Below are 16,086 nucleotides of genomic sequence, written 5' to 3'. Positions count from 1 at the left end.
AAAGTATTTAGAACTAATAATAAATGAAATCTTTGAAATATTCGAGAATTTATAAAACCAGACTTAAGGATTGACTCCCACTGGAAGAGTCCTCAGGTATTCTCTTTCCAAAATTTACAGTAAGCTTTAAATACTAACTAAAGTTTTTCCTTGCATCTTTATGTGGGTTCCAAGAACTGAACTAAAGCCACCAGGACTTACCTGCTAAACCATCTTATACTGGTACCCTACATCCAGTATTAAACTTTCTCCAGAACTCTAGATTTATATAAACATATGCCTCTGTCACACTTCAATTTCTATGTCTAGCAGACATCCTACATATACACCAACTCCCAAACTTGTGCCTTCCAGTTTTCTGTAACTCATTTCTGATCCATATTTATTCTTCCAGCTCTTCAGGCCATCCTTGACTCCAGAATCATTCTGATTCAATATCCTACACAGTTCTACTTTCAAAATATATTCTAAGTATAGTACTTCCACTTCTATAATCTATATGAAAACAACTATTTCTTTCTTTTCTTTTCCAGACAGTGTTTCTCTGTGTAGCCTGGCAGTCTTGGACCAGGCTAACCTCTCTAACAGAGATCCACTTGCCTTTACCTCCAAGTACGGGAATTAAAAGCATGTGCTACCATGCCTGGCTTGCAAACAGCCATTTCTTGACAGCATTATCTGCCTTTTGACTTCAGTTAGATACTCTTCTACCAAAGTTTTCTTCATCTAAATTTTTGCAGTTCTAGTGAATGAACTCAGAACCCCATACATGCTAGGCAAGTATTCAACCACAAAATTACATTCTAGCCCTGCCCAATTTATTCAAAATATTGAGGCCCTAAAGACTTGCTCTTTCTTTCTCCAGTCTTATTTCCTACCACTCTCTAATCACATTTTACTTTAGCTATACTCTGAAAAGCATATACTAGCCACTATTTCTATTTATTTTTGAGATAGGGTCTCACTATGTAGCCCTGGTTGGACTTGAACTCACAGCTATTCTGCCTGCCTCTGCTTCTGACTTTTTGTGTTGCTAGTATTAAAGATGTGTGCCACCATCCCTGGCCCTTATTGTAGCATTTTGTGAGCTAATAAGTGGTAGTTACATCAAACAAACAAACAAGTAAACAGCCCAAAACAAGGCACAGAGAAAGCAACACAATATAATAGCATCTATATCCTTTTCCTTAGCCCAGAATGCCTGGATTCAAGCCTGGCATTGGCACTTTCCTAGCTATGATGGTAAACTTTCTGTGCTTTAATTTCTTCATCTGCAGAGCAGAGACAACATACTGCCATATCTAAAAAGTGACACTCTAAAAAGTGTCCAGATAACTAGCACACACTGACAGTTCCAGCACAGGAAGCTGCAGCAGGAGGAGTTAACTATTTCCAGGAATCTGAGACCACTCAAGGCAAAAAAATGAACAGCTGTGGGCCCAGTGAGGCGGCTTGGAGGATAAAGGTGCTTGCCGTCAAGGTTGGTGACATGAATAATACCCAGCAGCCACATGGTGGAAGGAAAGAACCAATTTCTCCAAGTTATTATCTAAACTTATGTGTGTCCTGTGGCATGTATACCTGAATGTGCATGCACACTCAACTCCCCACACAAGAAGTATAATTGGTAGGTCTAAATGTAATTAAAAAATAACGAACTATATTCATATAAAAATGGCAGGGTGTTTAAACAATTAAAATTTTTTATTGTAGGAATTCTGACAGCATTTAATCCAAACAGGAGCCTTTTTAGGCACTAAACAACTGTGTAGTAATTTTGAAATGTATCTAAGTAGAAATACTTGGAATAAGCTTTTCTGTGCGACAGCTATTAACACTTAAGGGGAAAAAAACCACTTACGAGATCCCTCTTTGTGGGGGACTGGACATGTGGTTCTGTGACAGAGCATTGGCTAACATGTTCAAGGCCTTGGGTGCGATCTCCAGAACCTCTAGAGAGGCAGGGCATAGGGGAAAGCTAAACGGCTTAGTGAGTACAGGTCTCTGCCACCAAGCCTGAGTCTGAGTTCCCATGACTCACATGGTAGAAGGACAGACTAATTCTCAAAACTAGTTTTTAGACTGTCATATGTACTTCATGGCATATGCCACTTGCACCTCCCACAAGACAGACAGACACACAATCCTAAATAATTTTTAAATGTGTATATACATTTATTTACACACACATTAATATATATGTATATATATATATATATATATATATATATAAAAGAACTCTTCTTTTACTAGATATTAAAATGCAGAATACAAGTCAACACAGACCTTTCAGAACAAATGTGTTTCTTTTATGTAAATTAGACAACCAATTTTAATTCTTCAGAAATAAGCAGAGATAGTGAAAACAAGTTAACATCAGAGACTTAGCAAAATATTTAATTATATTCTATTTTTTTTCCTGACTTACCCAGAAAAACCAAATTCTTTTATTGCATTTGATAACCAATTTAGAGTTTCTGACTGATTCTTGGGATTCTTTTGTGAGAAGGCCATTGACATCACCTGAAACAATGGAAAACATGGCTCAGATATCCATTTTCTCTTATATTTCTTATGGAAATAAACTACAACTAAGGCACATATGTATCAAATATGATTTTTTCAGGTGTTAACTACATGGATCTATGAACAAGATTTAATTTATCCTAAAAAACAAGGTGATTTTTTAAATGATTTTATTTATTTTTGTCTTTATTTTATTTTGTGTTTTGCATTGTTGCTTTGCCTGCATGTCTGTGTGAGGATGTCAGATCCCCTGGAACTGGAGTTAAAGACAGTTATGAGTTGCCATGTGGGTGCTGGGTATTGAACTCAGGTTCTCTTCAGGTCCTCTGGAAGAGCAGCCAGTGCTCTTAACCACTGAGCCATCTTTCCAGCCTCAGAGGTGACAGAGTTTTAAAAGCATTCCTGTCTGAAAATTTTCATTTACTGATCATTTTGAATTACAAAGTCTTATGAGAAAATTAACATCATCTTCTATAGTAAGTTGCAGGACAGCCAGGGCTACCATAGTAAAAGACCTGTCTCAAAGCACCAAAAAAACTCTCACAGCATAGAACAACTTTACCTAAGAATTAACTGTAATTGGTAGGCCTAAATTAAAATTTGGGAAAAAACTGGGACAATGTAGGGAAAGAGAGCTCTGTGCAACTAACCTGTTCAGCTGTCCATGGCAACATACATGCTTCAGCTATTGCCGTCATAGCTTCTTTTGCATTGTTCCCACATTTCACATCTCCAATCTTGTCTACAAGGCCATCTAATACAACCTGAGCACAAGTTTTAGAAAAATTTCCCTTCTGGGCGATCAAAGCAACTATGTGAAGCTTCATCTGCATCACCTGAGCAAGGATAAATATCAGAACATTATAATGGAGTCAATGACATTCAATTACTCACATAGCAAGCTGAAGATGTAGTGTCTGTAAGTATAACCAAAATAATAATCAGGCTAGGCGGTGGTGGCACACGCCTTTAATCCCAGCACTCGGGAGGCAGAGGCAGGAGGATCTCTGTGAGTTCGAGGCCAGCCTGGTCTCCAAAGCGAGTTCCAGGAAAGGCGCAAAGCTACACAGAGAAACCCTGTCTTGAAAAACCAAAAAAAACAAAAAAACAAAAACAGAAACAAAATAATAATCAAAAATTTAAACAACCAAAATAATTTTCATCCTTTGTTATCTATTACAGTAGCTAACTGACAACGAATACAGGGGGGAAAACACATGCTACTCAATGTTTCAAAATATGAAAATTTAAGAGCTAAAAATTTTTTTTACAAACTTTTTTAGTTGACTTTGTATATACGTAGGCACTCATGAGACAGGATGAGTATGGAGGTCAGACATAAATATTGGTACATGAATTTTCACAACAGCCATTAGTCACAATTACCCAAGAGTTCAAATAACCCATATGTCTATTGATGAGAAGAAAAATAAAAAATGGTCTATCTAAACAATGGAATGTTATATGGCAATAATATGCATAGGTGAACCTGAAAATCATTACATAGGAATGATTCCATTGATAGAAGTGCCCAGAAGGGGTCAACCCATAGACAGAAAATATATTAACAGATGACAGGGAATTTGAGCTGCAGTATAATGGCGAGTGCTTGCTACTAAAAACGGAATTCTCTGGAGCATGATGAGCATACTCTAAATCAGGTTCTCAACCTTCCTAATGCTTCCACACCCTCTAATATAGGTCCTCATGTTTCAGTGGCCCTCAATCATAAAATCATTTCCATTGTTACTTCATTACTGTAATTTTGCTACTGTTATGAATCACAATGTAAATATCTGATATGCAGGATATATGATATTTGATCCCTGTGAAAGGGTCATTTGACATTCCAAAGGGGTCATGACCCACAGCTTGAGGACAGGACCCACAGGACATTTGCTCAAAATATAGTATTATAGAAGCATTACCATTGTATAATTTAAAACTGAGTAATACAGTCTCAATAAAGTTGTTATAAAACATATTCATTAAAATTTTTTTTCATTAAGTCATATGTGGTGGTGCATACCTATATAATCCCAACATTCAAGAAACTAAGGCGGGGAACGACAGTTTTCAATGCTAGTCTGAGGTACATGATAGGAGCTTATCTCAAAAAATAAGCAGGGTTGGGGAAATGCCTCAGTTGGGAGGCAAAATGCTAACTGCACAATATAAGAACCTGGGTTCAACTCCAAGTATCCATGTAAATAGGCAGGTGTAGTAGTGAATGCTCATGATCTCAGTGACGGTGAGGCAAAGGCATGAGATTGCTGGGGTTTGGGGCCAGATACCTTAGCCTATTAGCCTATTCAGTGAGAGACCCTATCTCAAAAACCAAGTGGATCGCTCCTAAGAAATGACATCTAAGATTGGTCTCTACCCTCCATATGTATGTGTACACACACACACACACACACACACACACACACACACACACACACACACACACACACACACACACACACACTAAAAATTCCTTGCTATGGATCTAATATAAAAGAATATTGGCTAAAATAAGGTGTTCTTTCACCTATCTTTCAGAATATTCAGCTTTTGTAAAAATACTAAGGTGGTAACAGAGGGGGAGGGAGCCATGGAACATACAGAGAAAAAAAGGAGGGGGGTACGTAGAGTAGCAAACACAGGACTAACAAGATGCCAAAAATAAAAGAAATACATTCTAAGATTATTTAGCATGAGCTCTATTCTATGTAACCCTAGTGATAAATCCTGTATCACTTAGACTAACAAGATGCCAAAAATAAAAGAAATACATTCTAAGATTATTTAGCATGAACTCTATTCTATGTAACCCTAGTGATAAATCCTGTATCACTTAAAAAATTTTTATTATTATTACTACGTGTGCGTGCCGTGCAGCACATGTGAAGCATGGAAGACAACTTTTGGGAATCAGTTCTCTTCCTCTACTATAGATTTCAAGGATCAAATTCAAGTTGTCAGGTTTGCATGGCAAGTGCTTTTGCCCACTGTACACCCCCCGCCCCCCAGGCAGGGTCTCACTATGTAACTCTAGCTGTCCTGGAACTCACTCTGTAAACCAGGCTGGCCTTTACCTCACAGAGATCTGGCTATCTCTGCCTCCCAAGTGCTGGGATTAAAGGTATCTGCCACTATGCCTGACCAGTATCAGTTTTCTAAACATCTCTTTACACTCATTTTTTAGAGTGTAATACTGTTAAACTCCTAATTATACAAGGTTGTCTCATAGATTGCTATGATAGAAATGATTTAAATAAAAGACATTAAATGTACAACTTAAAATACCTGAAAATTAGTTTCTTTCCATCCAGGTTTTTTGGCTAGCATCCTCACTAATGCCTGGCATGGCATTTCAGTTCGCTCCATTAGTTCAACAGCCTATAAATAAAGTAAGACAAGAAAGTTAGAGAGTTCTAGTTCCAAGAGAAGGATAGATCCTCAAGTCAAGTATGTGGTTATTTCTGAAAGAGAAAAGGAACTAGAGCTGGGAGGATTACAGTGGGAGCTTAGTTAGTTTCCACTGTGTTTCAGTTCCTAAGCTAGGTGGAATAGCTGTTATCAATTATTTTTTTTTAAATTCACATTTTAGGAATTCACACTTTTTTTCATTTGCCCAGTGTGTGCTATTAACTACTTATACATATTTTGTCTTATTTGATTTTCCTAAAAACAGTGAAATAAGGTAGACATTTAATATTAAATTTCAAACATGTACAAGTTCATGTCTAAACTATAGGAGTGGAAGATGTAGGGCTAAAATGTTCCTGTCTCAAATTTCACATTCCTTTTTCTACATCTCTCTCACAGAATCATAATTACAATATGTGCTAAAATGAGCTATCATGTATCATTCCTGTGATGGCTATTCTCGGTTGTCAATTTGACAACATCTAGAATTAACTAAAACCCATGTAGCTATTTGTGAGGGATTTTTTTTGTCTTCTTTCTTTCTTTTTTTTCTTTTTTGAAACAGGGTCTCTCTACATAGCTCTGGCTGTCCTGAAACATACTGTATAGACCTCAAACTCAAAGAGATCCATCTGCCTCTGCCCTCTGAGTACAGGGATTAAAGGCTTACACCTGGCTTAAATTTTTTGTTTGTTTTTTGAAACAGCATCTCACTATGTAGTGTGATGGATTTTTCTTAATTAAATCATTTAAAATGGGAAGACTCCCTTTAATCCAGATCTTTTGAGGTGGAAAGCTCCAGCTTTAATCTGGGCTACACACTCTGCTAGCAACCTATATAAAGGACACAGACGATGGAAGCTTTTGTTCTTGGCCTGCTTGCCCTTATTCTCATTGTCATATTCATTCATTCACTAGCATTAGAGTCTATTTCTTCAAGCTTCCAGGATACAGTGAAGACCAGCTAAGATATCCAGCCTTGTAGATTGAACAACTACTAGATTCCTGGACTCTGGACTATCCGTTGGTAGACAGTGTTGGACTAGCTGTATCACAGCTGGTAAGCTACTCTAATAAATCCCCCGTGTGTGTGCATGCAGTTCTGTTCCCCTGAAGAACGCTGACTATACAATTTCAAAAGTTTGGACAGCTCTTCATACCAATATATATTGTGTTTTCCATCAATAACTCATGATACAAAGGAAGAAGTACCGAAATAGTCAAAGACTGTCTATTTTAAGTGGCAAGCTCTATTTGCTTATTACATTTAATAATGAATAACTGAAAAGTTCATCTAAGTCTCATGATTTACAGTAAGAACCTAATTTTCTTGAAAAAGTAATGTTTCCAGCTTAGAAGAGTCAGAATGAGAGTGTTGAAAGATACAAAACAACAAAGTCCAACCTCTTCTTAAGTTTATACTATGAAATATTTACTAATATAAAACATAGCAATTAAGACAAATGCTTAATTTGGCACTATTATTGCTTCCACATAATCTAATTTTTACACTCTACTTCATCCTTGCATATATACCTTTTGGAATTCTTCCATACAGGCTAGCCTTTCCTTCCAGTTGCTACTGTCTAGAAGCTGAATACAGGTTGGGGGAAGAACAGCTGAAGCCTTTTCTTCACATACTTCAATCTGTAAGATGGCAACGTCATAATGAGAAACTATTTAAGGAAACAAATGGCACGAATATAAAAGTTACTCAGCCAAAACTAAAATACTCCTACAGGTACACTACAGCATCGGAGTCTTCTTTCATAAAGAAAATTCTGTTCAAGGAAGTATCAATCAGTAGCCAAATGGTATTCATTTACTGTATGTTAAAGCATTTAGCAAAAGGAACCCTCCAGTCCCCTCCCATGTCTGAATGTCTAGGGTTCTCATGTGTACTACTCACCGAGAGTTCGGGCTCCACGATTTCTTTAGTCTCCAATCCCTTCTTAGTCTTTGTTCCAGCATTTGTGGAACCTCCTGGTGCAGTTGCTTTACCTTTCTTAGGTGGTCCACCAGCCTAAAAGAAAAATTTAAAACCATACACCACTTGAAATTCTGTAAAATTAGTTTTTGTTTATACATTTTTGACTCTTAAAATTATTTATCTATTTGTTTGTTTGTTTATTTATTATGTATACAGAAGAGAGTGGGTGCTGAGAATTGAACTCAGGACCTCTGGAAGAGCAATCGGTGCTCTTAACCTTTGAGCCATCTTTTCACACCAACACTTAAAATTTTATTAACATGAGATCACCTCCAGAATGTTTTATTGTCTACAGAATTTACCAAATGTCAAACACAGACCTAAAGACGATCTATGGACTACCTGGCTGATCTTCAGGTTGCCTATTAAAAACCTCTAATTCAAAGTGATTTAACAAAACAAACAAAACAAAAATGATGAACTGGGGCCTGGCTAGAGAGAAGACTTGGTGGTTAAAAGCATTTGCATGGATTAGAGTCAGACTTTGTCACAAAATCTATTAACCTTAGAAGTAGGTGCTTTCTTTACTGGTCCTGGTTTAGGTAATGAAACGTCCTTCGTGTCTTTGTCCCCTGCAGCCCCGGATGGAGCAGCCCTTCCAGGTGCAGGCTTGCAGTCCTTCTTTTCAGCTGCAGAACCAGTTTTCTTACCATGAACTAGCTCTACTTTTTCTGAACATTCTTTGATCTAGAGAAAGCAATATGTACATTATTATGCTCAAACAACGTTGAAACACAACCATTACATTATTACTAGAAGTCATTAAGTCACAACGATACAAAAGAATTCAGAAGAAAATTGTTTTTTTTGTAATTCTAATTTGTGACATTCTTGGCACTACATATGACTTATGTTTTATTTCTTCACAAATTAAAATTACAGAAATACCTATAACAGACATAATTTTGATGAAAGATATTTGCATTTAGGAAAGTACATTTCTTTTTTTTTTTTTTTTTTTTTTTTTGGTTTTTTCGAGACAGGGTTTCTCTGCGTAGCTTTGCGCCTTTCCTGGAACTCACTTGGTAGCCCAGGCTGGCCTCGAACTCGCAGAGATCCGCCTGCCTCTGCCTCCCGAGTGCTGGGATTAAAGGCGTGCGCCACCACCGCCCGGCAGGAAAGTACATTTCTATATTACATCTTCTAAAGATTGGTTACTCAGCTTTGGTTTGGTTATAATTTGAAAGGTGTTTTTTTCTACTATTGCATCCCTGTAGCTTAGATTAAAATTTCAACAAGCAGAAGTTAGCAAAGTTTGTTCTGAACTATCATTAGAGAATGAAATAACACTGAATAGATTATCAGTGTTTTCTTTTTTAGTAATACACAAAAGACAAAATTGGTAACAAAAATGCCCAGAGAGCATCCTCCAAAACTGGTTTCAAATGCATGCACATATTTGCAACATAATTTTTTTTTTCCTCCAGAAACTCGCAATAAGAGTCAGACATGGTGGCACACAACTTTAATCCCAGCACTCAGGAGGCAGAGCCAGGTGGATCTCTGTGAGTTTGAGGGGAGCCTGGTCTACAGAGCGAGATCCAGGAAAGGCACCAAAACTACATAGAGAAACCCTGTCTGGAAAAATCAAAAACAAAAAACAACAACAAAAGTCACACATGGTGGCACACTCTTTTAATTCCAGTACTCAGGAGACAGAGGCATGTGGATCTTTGAGTTGAGGCCAGCACTGTCCACAGATTGAGTTCCAGATCAGCCAGGGCTACACAGAGAAACCCTGCCTTGAAATACTTTTGCAAAATAAGAAAAGAAAAAGAAACAAGAAAGAAAAGCTGGCAACTAAAAAAATTCTTATCAAAAATATGTAAGTACTCTGAAATTTTATTTGATTTTTTTGTTTGTTTGTTTTTGTTCTTTCAAGACAGAGTTTCTCTGTGTAGCTTTGCACCTTTCCTGGAACTCACTTTGTAGATCAGGCTGGCCTCGAACTCACAGAGATCCGCCTGCCTCTGCCTCCCGAGTGCTGGGATTAAAGGAGTGCGACACCACCGCCCGGCTGAAATTTTACTTACCTTTTATTAAGTTCATTTGTTTGATGATTCATATATATATACAATGCATTCTAATTACTGGCACATTTATCTACCCAAAACTCTTTCATCCCTATTACTCACACCACCCTCCATACAATTCCTTTTCCAACATTCATGCATTTTTGTATTGTTCTTTGACCCACTGAGTTTAACAAGGGCCATCTGTGTGGCTATCCAGCATGGTGGGCTGAACTGAAGATAATGTCTTCTCCTCCTTCAGAATCTATCAGTAGATATGCAAACAGTAATGCAAAGAGACAAGACTATTACTAACCTACCTTGTCAAGTTTGAGTTTGTCAACATCAGCTAAGAATGGGTTTACCGCTTTCTCACCAACCACCTTCAAAGCAGTACCCAGTGCTTCAAATGCAGCATCTCTGACCTCAGGAGCAGAATCATTGATGTGCTATACAGAAGTAAATGATATTTAGTACGAAGAACTCTAGTCACTACTAATTTTATCCTCAACAACAGTGGCTGGATAAGAATTTTCCCTTTACAATTTACTGAAGTTATTTGTAGCTTTTCTTTTGCCAATTAACAGTTCATGTTTCACAATTCTTTCTAGGTTGAAGAGCTCTCTAGTCAATCTATTCACCGTGTAAATGTCATTTTTAAATGTAACTTATCTTCTTTGAATTGTATGAGTGTTTCTCTTTTTTTTCCCCAGAGCTGAGGACTGAACCCTAGCAAGCGCTCAACCACTGAGCTAAATCCCTAGCCCCGTGTATGAGTGTTTTGTCTGCATGTATGTATATGTACCATGTGCATGCTTGGTGCCAACAGAGGTCACAAGAGCCCCTAGAACTAGAGTCACAGATGGTTGGGAACTACCATGCAGGTGCCAAGAAGCAAACCTGGATTCTTTTTTTTTTTTTTTTTTTTTTTTGGTTTTTCGAGACAGGGTTTCTCTGTGTAGCTTTGCGCCTTTCCTGGAACTCACTTGGTAGTCCAGGCTGGCCTCGAACTCACAGAGATCCGCCTGGCTCTGCCTCCCAAGTGCTGGGATTAAAGGCGTGCGCCACCAACGCCCGGCGCAAACCTGGATTCTTTACAGGAGTTCTTAACTGCTGAGCCATTTCTCTAGCCCCTGTAACAGCTGAAACAACAACAACAACAACAACAAAGCTCACACACACACAGTGTGTGCATATTCATTCCTGTGCGTATGATGACAGCACATGTGGAGGGGAGAAGACAACTTCATGGAGTTGGTTCTCCCCTTCACCTTTAAAGGGGATTTGGGGAGCTCACTCAGGTTGCTTGCATGGCCTCTGAACTATCATCCTGCCAGCCCTTAAATGCTTTCCTTTTCTTTTTACCTTCTATCTGAAATGCCCCATTCCCAATGACCCTCAAACACTTCAGTCTGACACTTATGCTTGGCTAACTTGTCGTCCTTCAAAAGTAGACCAAGACAGTTACAAAAATTTGGGTTCAGAGTGCCTGCTCCTTAAAAGATTACAATCTACACAATGTCAAGAAGTCACTGTATGTAACTAGTAGGAAAAAATGTAGAAACTATCCATCCCCCCAGTTACCTTAAGTAGAGCAGCACAAAAGGGCTTTAGTAAACTCTTAGGCAACGTAGAAGCGGTGCAGTGACGGAAGCTTCTTGCAATAAAAAGAGACGTCTGCTGCTTGATGGTTGGGTTTTTATTATCCATTACTGCTAAAACATCCTCACTGATGTTCTGTAGTGTGGTCTGTAAAAGAAAATGTCAGTGAGCTTTTTTCAATGATAAATAGTCAAATCATTAGAGTGACAACATTTATTAAGACAAAACGCTAAGTTTTATGCTATAACTTACAGTGAGGAAGATTGCATCGATTGCCTCCTGCAGGGCTTGCACCACTTGAGGCTTCTTTTCTTTGAATTTTTCCAAAATTGTTGGTACAACCTGTAAAAGTGAACAGCAAGAAAAATACTCTGACACATATGAATGAAGTATTGTTGGGTCTGGAGAGCTAGTTCAACAATTAAGAACAGCTGCTGTTGATGCACAGGATCCAGGTTTGGTTCCCTGTACCCACATGATGGCTCACAATCATCCCTAACTCCAGTTCCAGGAGATCCAATGCCTTCTTTTGACCTTCACTGGCACTAGGTACACATGTGGTGTACAAATGTACACATAGGCAAAACACTCATACAATAAAAAAAAATTAGTTTAGGCTGGGCGTTGGTGGCGCACGCCTTTAATCCCAGCACTCGGGAGGCAGAGCCAGGCCGATCTCTGTGAGTTCCAGGCCAGCCTGGGCTACCAAGTGAGCTCCAGGAAAGGCGCAAAGCTGCACAGAGAAACCCTGTCTCGAAAAACCAAAAAAAAAAAAAAAAATTAGTTTAAAAAAGCAAGAATAGCTGGGCATGGTGGCGCAACCCAGCACTCAGGAGGCAGAGGCACGAGGATCTCTGTGAGTTCAAGGGCAATGTCATCTACAAAGTAGTTCCAGGACTGTTACAGAGAGAAACCCTGTCCCAAAAAAAACAAACATCACTCCGTAACCCCCACCAAAAAAGAATGAAGTACTGGCACACACACTATAGTATGGCTGATGAAAACTGTCAAAATCCAAATTAAGCTAAACAGTAAGTTAAATAGAACCAGTAACAAGTTGAACTAAAGTAATCATTCAACCATCCCTTAGCAAATTAATATCAATTTTAAAAGTTGTTTTTGTTTTTTTTTTTCCAGGCAACACAAATACCAGCACTCTGGAGGCAGAGACAGGTGGAACTCTGAACTCAAGGTCACCCTAGTCTACACAGCCAGTTTCAGGAAAGTTAGGAATATACAAATAAAACATGTGCTGAATCCTCTCTACTCCTCAAAGCAGTTTTCTATCTTGAAACTACTTTTGTATAAAACATCCTAATAACTAACACAAAACTTATCAAAAGCACACCCATATCTCAGCCGAATGTTGTAGTACATGCTTTTAATCACTCAGAGGAAGCAGTGGTAGGTGGTTAACAATAAAACTGACAAATACTGGTTTTTTAGAATGATAACTCATTCTATATAATTCAGACCAAATTGAGAGGCAATAATTACCTGCCATAGTTAAGGAAAACATCTCAATTCATTAACTCTATTAATAACTTGATTGCTACCTCACTGATACAAAGAAAATATATTGACAAATGCATTCTAATTTCCTTAGAATAAGTTAAGCTGAGACATCATGTATGTAGTATAACCTATATAAAATGTTTCAAGTATATCATTACTTTTTAAATAGGAAAAAACTATGAAACACATTTCATGTGTTATCTTCACTTATAGTTTTACTTTGCTTTTCCTACTCCCATTTTCATTCCTATACAGGTTATTAAAAACTTGTTCCCCCTTGGGTCAGAGTGGTTGGGAAGATAACCTAGGATCTTATGCATGCTAAGATGTTCACCTAGTGAGTTATAATGCACAATCCTACAGCTTTGACAATTTTATTTTAACTTGATGTATTTCATAGTTATAAAAGCAGTATTAATTAATAAAATAGTAAGCAAACAAATCAAATAAGTTCTTTAGGCCGAGTGTATGATTTCTTTTTGTTTTCATTCAATAATTATATTTATGATATTCATTAATAACATTAACTGTATTGATTTATTACATTCATGATACTATGTCCTGATGCTACTGTCCATTTGTGGGGCTTTTCCATCACATAAAACAGAGATTCTGTACTTAGGAAATCATTGCTCTATATTCCTTTCTTCTCTGTCTTGAGATAATGTCTAATCCTTATGTCTCTATGAATTTGTATATTCTATATATTTCATGTAACACAATTCTATAGTATTTGCTCTTTTTTTTTTTTTAAATGTAAAAACATTTGATGTACAACTGCAGGAGAAATAATACTCAGATAGCCTAAACATAAAAACAGGTTGTAATTTAAAAGTCCAGGGTTATTTTAACAGTAAAATATTTTCTCTGAGCTGGGCGGTGGTGGTGCATGCCTTTAATTCCAGCACTCGGGAGCCAGAGGCAGGCGGATCTCTGTGAGTTGGAGGCCAGCCTGGGCTACAGAGTGAGTTCCAGGACAGGCACAAAGCTACGCAGAGAAACCCTGTCTCAAAAAATGAAAAAAAAAAAAAAAAAAAAAAAAAATTTTTCTCTGTAGAAAATAGTACAAATGATAACATTTCCCAATAAGCCTTTTTAAGCCAAATGATAGCTGAATTATACATATAAATATTGATTAGATTCTGGGATACAGAAGGGACCTATCTTCATCAGTTCAGAGAGCTGTGTTTTACTTAAGTTGTATTCATCTTTCCCTTCACTGTTTGATTTATGGCAGACATTTTTCTATAGGCTAATCCATAATCTAAAAAGTATCCCTCCTATACACAAATGATTAAAGGGCTGAGAAAGAAATCAGAGAAACATCACCCTTTACAATAGCCACAAATAATATAAATACCTTGGGGTAACACTAACTAAACAAGTGAAGAACCTCTATGACAAGAACTTTAAGTCTCTGAAGAAAGAAACTGAAGAAGCTATCAGAAAATGGAAAGATCTCCCATGCTCATGGACAGGTAGGATCAACATAGTAAAAATGGCAATCTTACCAAAAGCAATCTACAGATTCAATGCAATCCCCCAAAAAATCCCAACACAACTCTTCACAGACTTGGAAAGAACAATACTCAACTTCATATGGAAAAACAAAAAACCTCAAGCTCTACTATACAGCTACAGTAATAAAAACAGCATGGTACTGGTATAAAAACTGACATATGGACCAATGGAATCGAACTGAAGACCCTGACATTAATCTGCACACATATGAACAACTGATTTTTGACAAAGAAGCCAAAACTATACAATGGAAAAAAGAAAGTATCTTCAACAAATGGTGCTGGCATAACTGGATGTCAACATGTAAAAGATTACAAATAGATCCATATCTGTCACCATGCACAAAACTCAAGTCCAAGTGGAACAAAGACCTCAACATAAATCCAGTCACACTGAACTTGACAGAAGAGAAAGTAGGAAGTACTCTTGAACGCATGGGCACAGGAGATCACTTCCTAAATATAACACCAGTAGCACAGACACTGAGAGCAACAGTTAATAAATGGGACCTCTTGAAACTGAGAAGCTTTTGTAGGACAAAAGACACAGTCAATAAGACAAAAAGACAGCCTACAGAATGGGAAAAGATCTTCACCAACCCCACATCTGAGAGAGAGCTGATCTCCAAAGCATATAAAGAACTCAAAAAACTAGACATCAAAATACTGAACAATCCAATCAAAACATGGGCTATAGAGCTAAACAGAGAATTCTCAAAAGAATCTCAAATGGCTGAAAGATGTTTAAGGAAATGCTCAACATCCTTAGTCATCAGAGAAATGCAAATTAAAACGACTCTGAGATACCACCTTATACCTGTCAGAATGGCTATGATCAAAAACACTGAAGACAGCTTATGTTGGAGAGGACGTGGAGCAAGGGGAACACTCCTCCACTGTTGGTGGGAGTGCAAACTTGTACAAGCACTGTGAAAATCAGTATGGTGGTTTCTTAGAAAATTGGGAATCAATCTACCTCAAGACCCAGCCATACCACTCTTGGGCATATACCCAAGGAATGCTCAATCATACCACAAAGATACATACTCAACTATGTTCATAGCAGCATTATTTGTAATAGCCAGAACCTGGAAACTACCTAGATGCCTGTCAAGAAGATGTGGTACACATACACAATGGAGTACTACCCAGCAGAGAAAAACAATAACATGATGAAATTTGTAGGAAAATAGATGGAACTAGAAAATATCATCTTAAGTGAGGTAACCCAGACTCATAAGTATGAACTCACTCATAAGTGGATACTAGATATAAAGCAAAGGACAATCAGACTGCAACCTACAGATCCAGGGAGGCTACCTAGCAGGGGGGACCCTTAGGAAGACTGTGGCTTATAATAAGTTTTGGTTTTACCAATTGGGACAAGCTATAGTGAAACATTTTTCTATTAAGGTAAGAATTTGTACTGTATTAAGTCGGTCAAAGAAAATGCTGGCTGTACTTTCAGAAGGGGAAGTGTCTGATTTCTATGAGCCTTATAAATTTT

General features: G+C 37.7%; 1 protein-coding gene across 5 annotated transcripts in view; it reads right to left on the bottom strand.

Moving 5' to 3' along the window:
* Positions 1–16,086, bottom strand: part of Ckap5 (cytoskeleton associated protein 5) — a 112,254-nt gene that overhangs the window by 41,601 nt on the left and 54,567 nt on the right. For all 5 annotated transcript variants that reach the window (XM_006984349.4, XM_076569980.1, XM_076569982.1 and 2 more), the window contains exons 10-18: positions 11,797–11,886; positions 11,527–11,691; positions 10,263–10,391; positions 8,435–8,617; positions 7,850–7,963; positions 7,477–7,587; positions 5,818–5,910; positions 3,177–3,362; positions 2,429–2,523 (exon numbers count right to left, since the gene is read on the bottom strand). In XM_006984349.4, coding sequence (XP_006984411.1) covers positions 2,429–2,523; positions 3,177–3,362; positions 5,818–5,910; positions 7,477–7,587; positions 7,850–7,963; positions 8,435–8,617; positions 10,263–10,391; positions 11,527–11,691; positions 11,797–11,886 — 1,166 coding nt within the window. The remainder of the gene's footprint in view (positions 1–2,428; positions 2,524–3,176; positions 3,363–5,817; positions 5,911–7,476; positions 7,588–7,849; positions 7,964–8,434; positions 8,618–10,262; positions 10,392–11,526; positions 11,692–11,796; positions 11,887–16,086) is intronic.

Source organism: Peromyscus maniculatus, chromosome 4 (assembly GCF_049852395.1).
Source record: "Peromyscus maniculatus bairdii isolate BWxNUB_F1_BW_parent chromosome 4, HU_Pman_BW_mat_3.1, whole genome shotgun sequence".
Taxonomy (NCBI): Eukaryota; Metazoa; Chordata; class Mammalia; order Rodentia; family Cricetidae; genus Peromyscus; species Peromyscus maniculatus.
The sequence above is the reverse complement of the archived record's forward strand: the minus strand, read 5'-3'. Positions and strand labels throughout refer to the sequence as shown.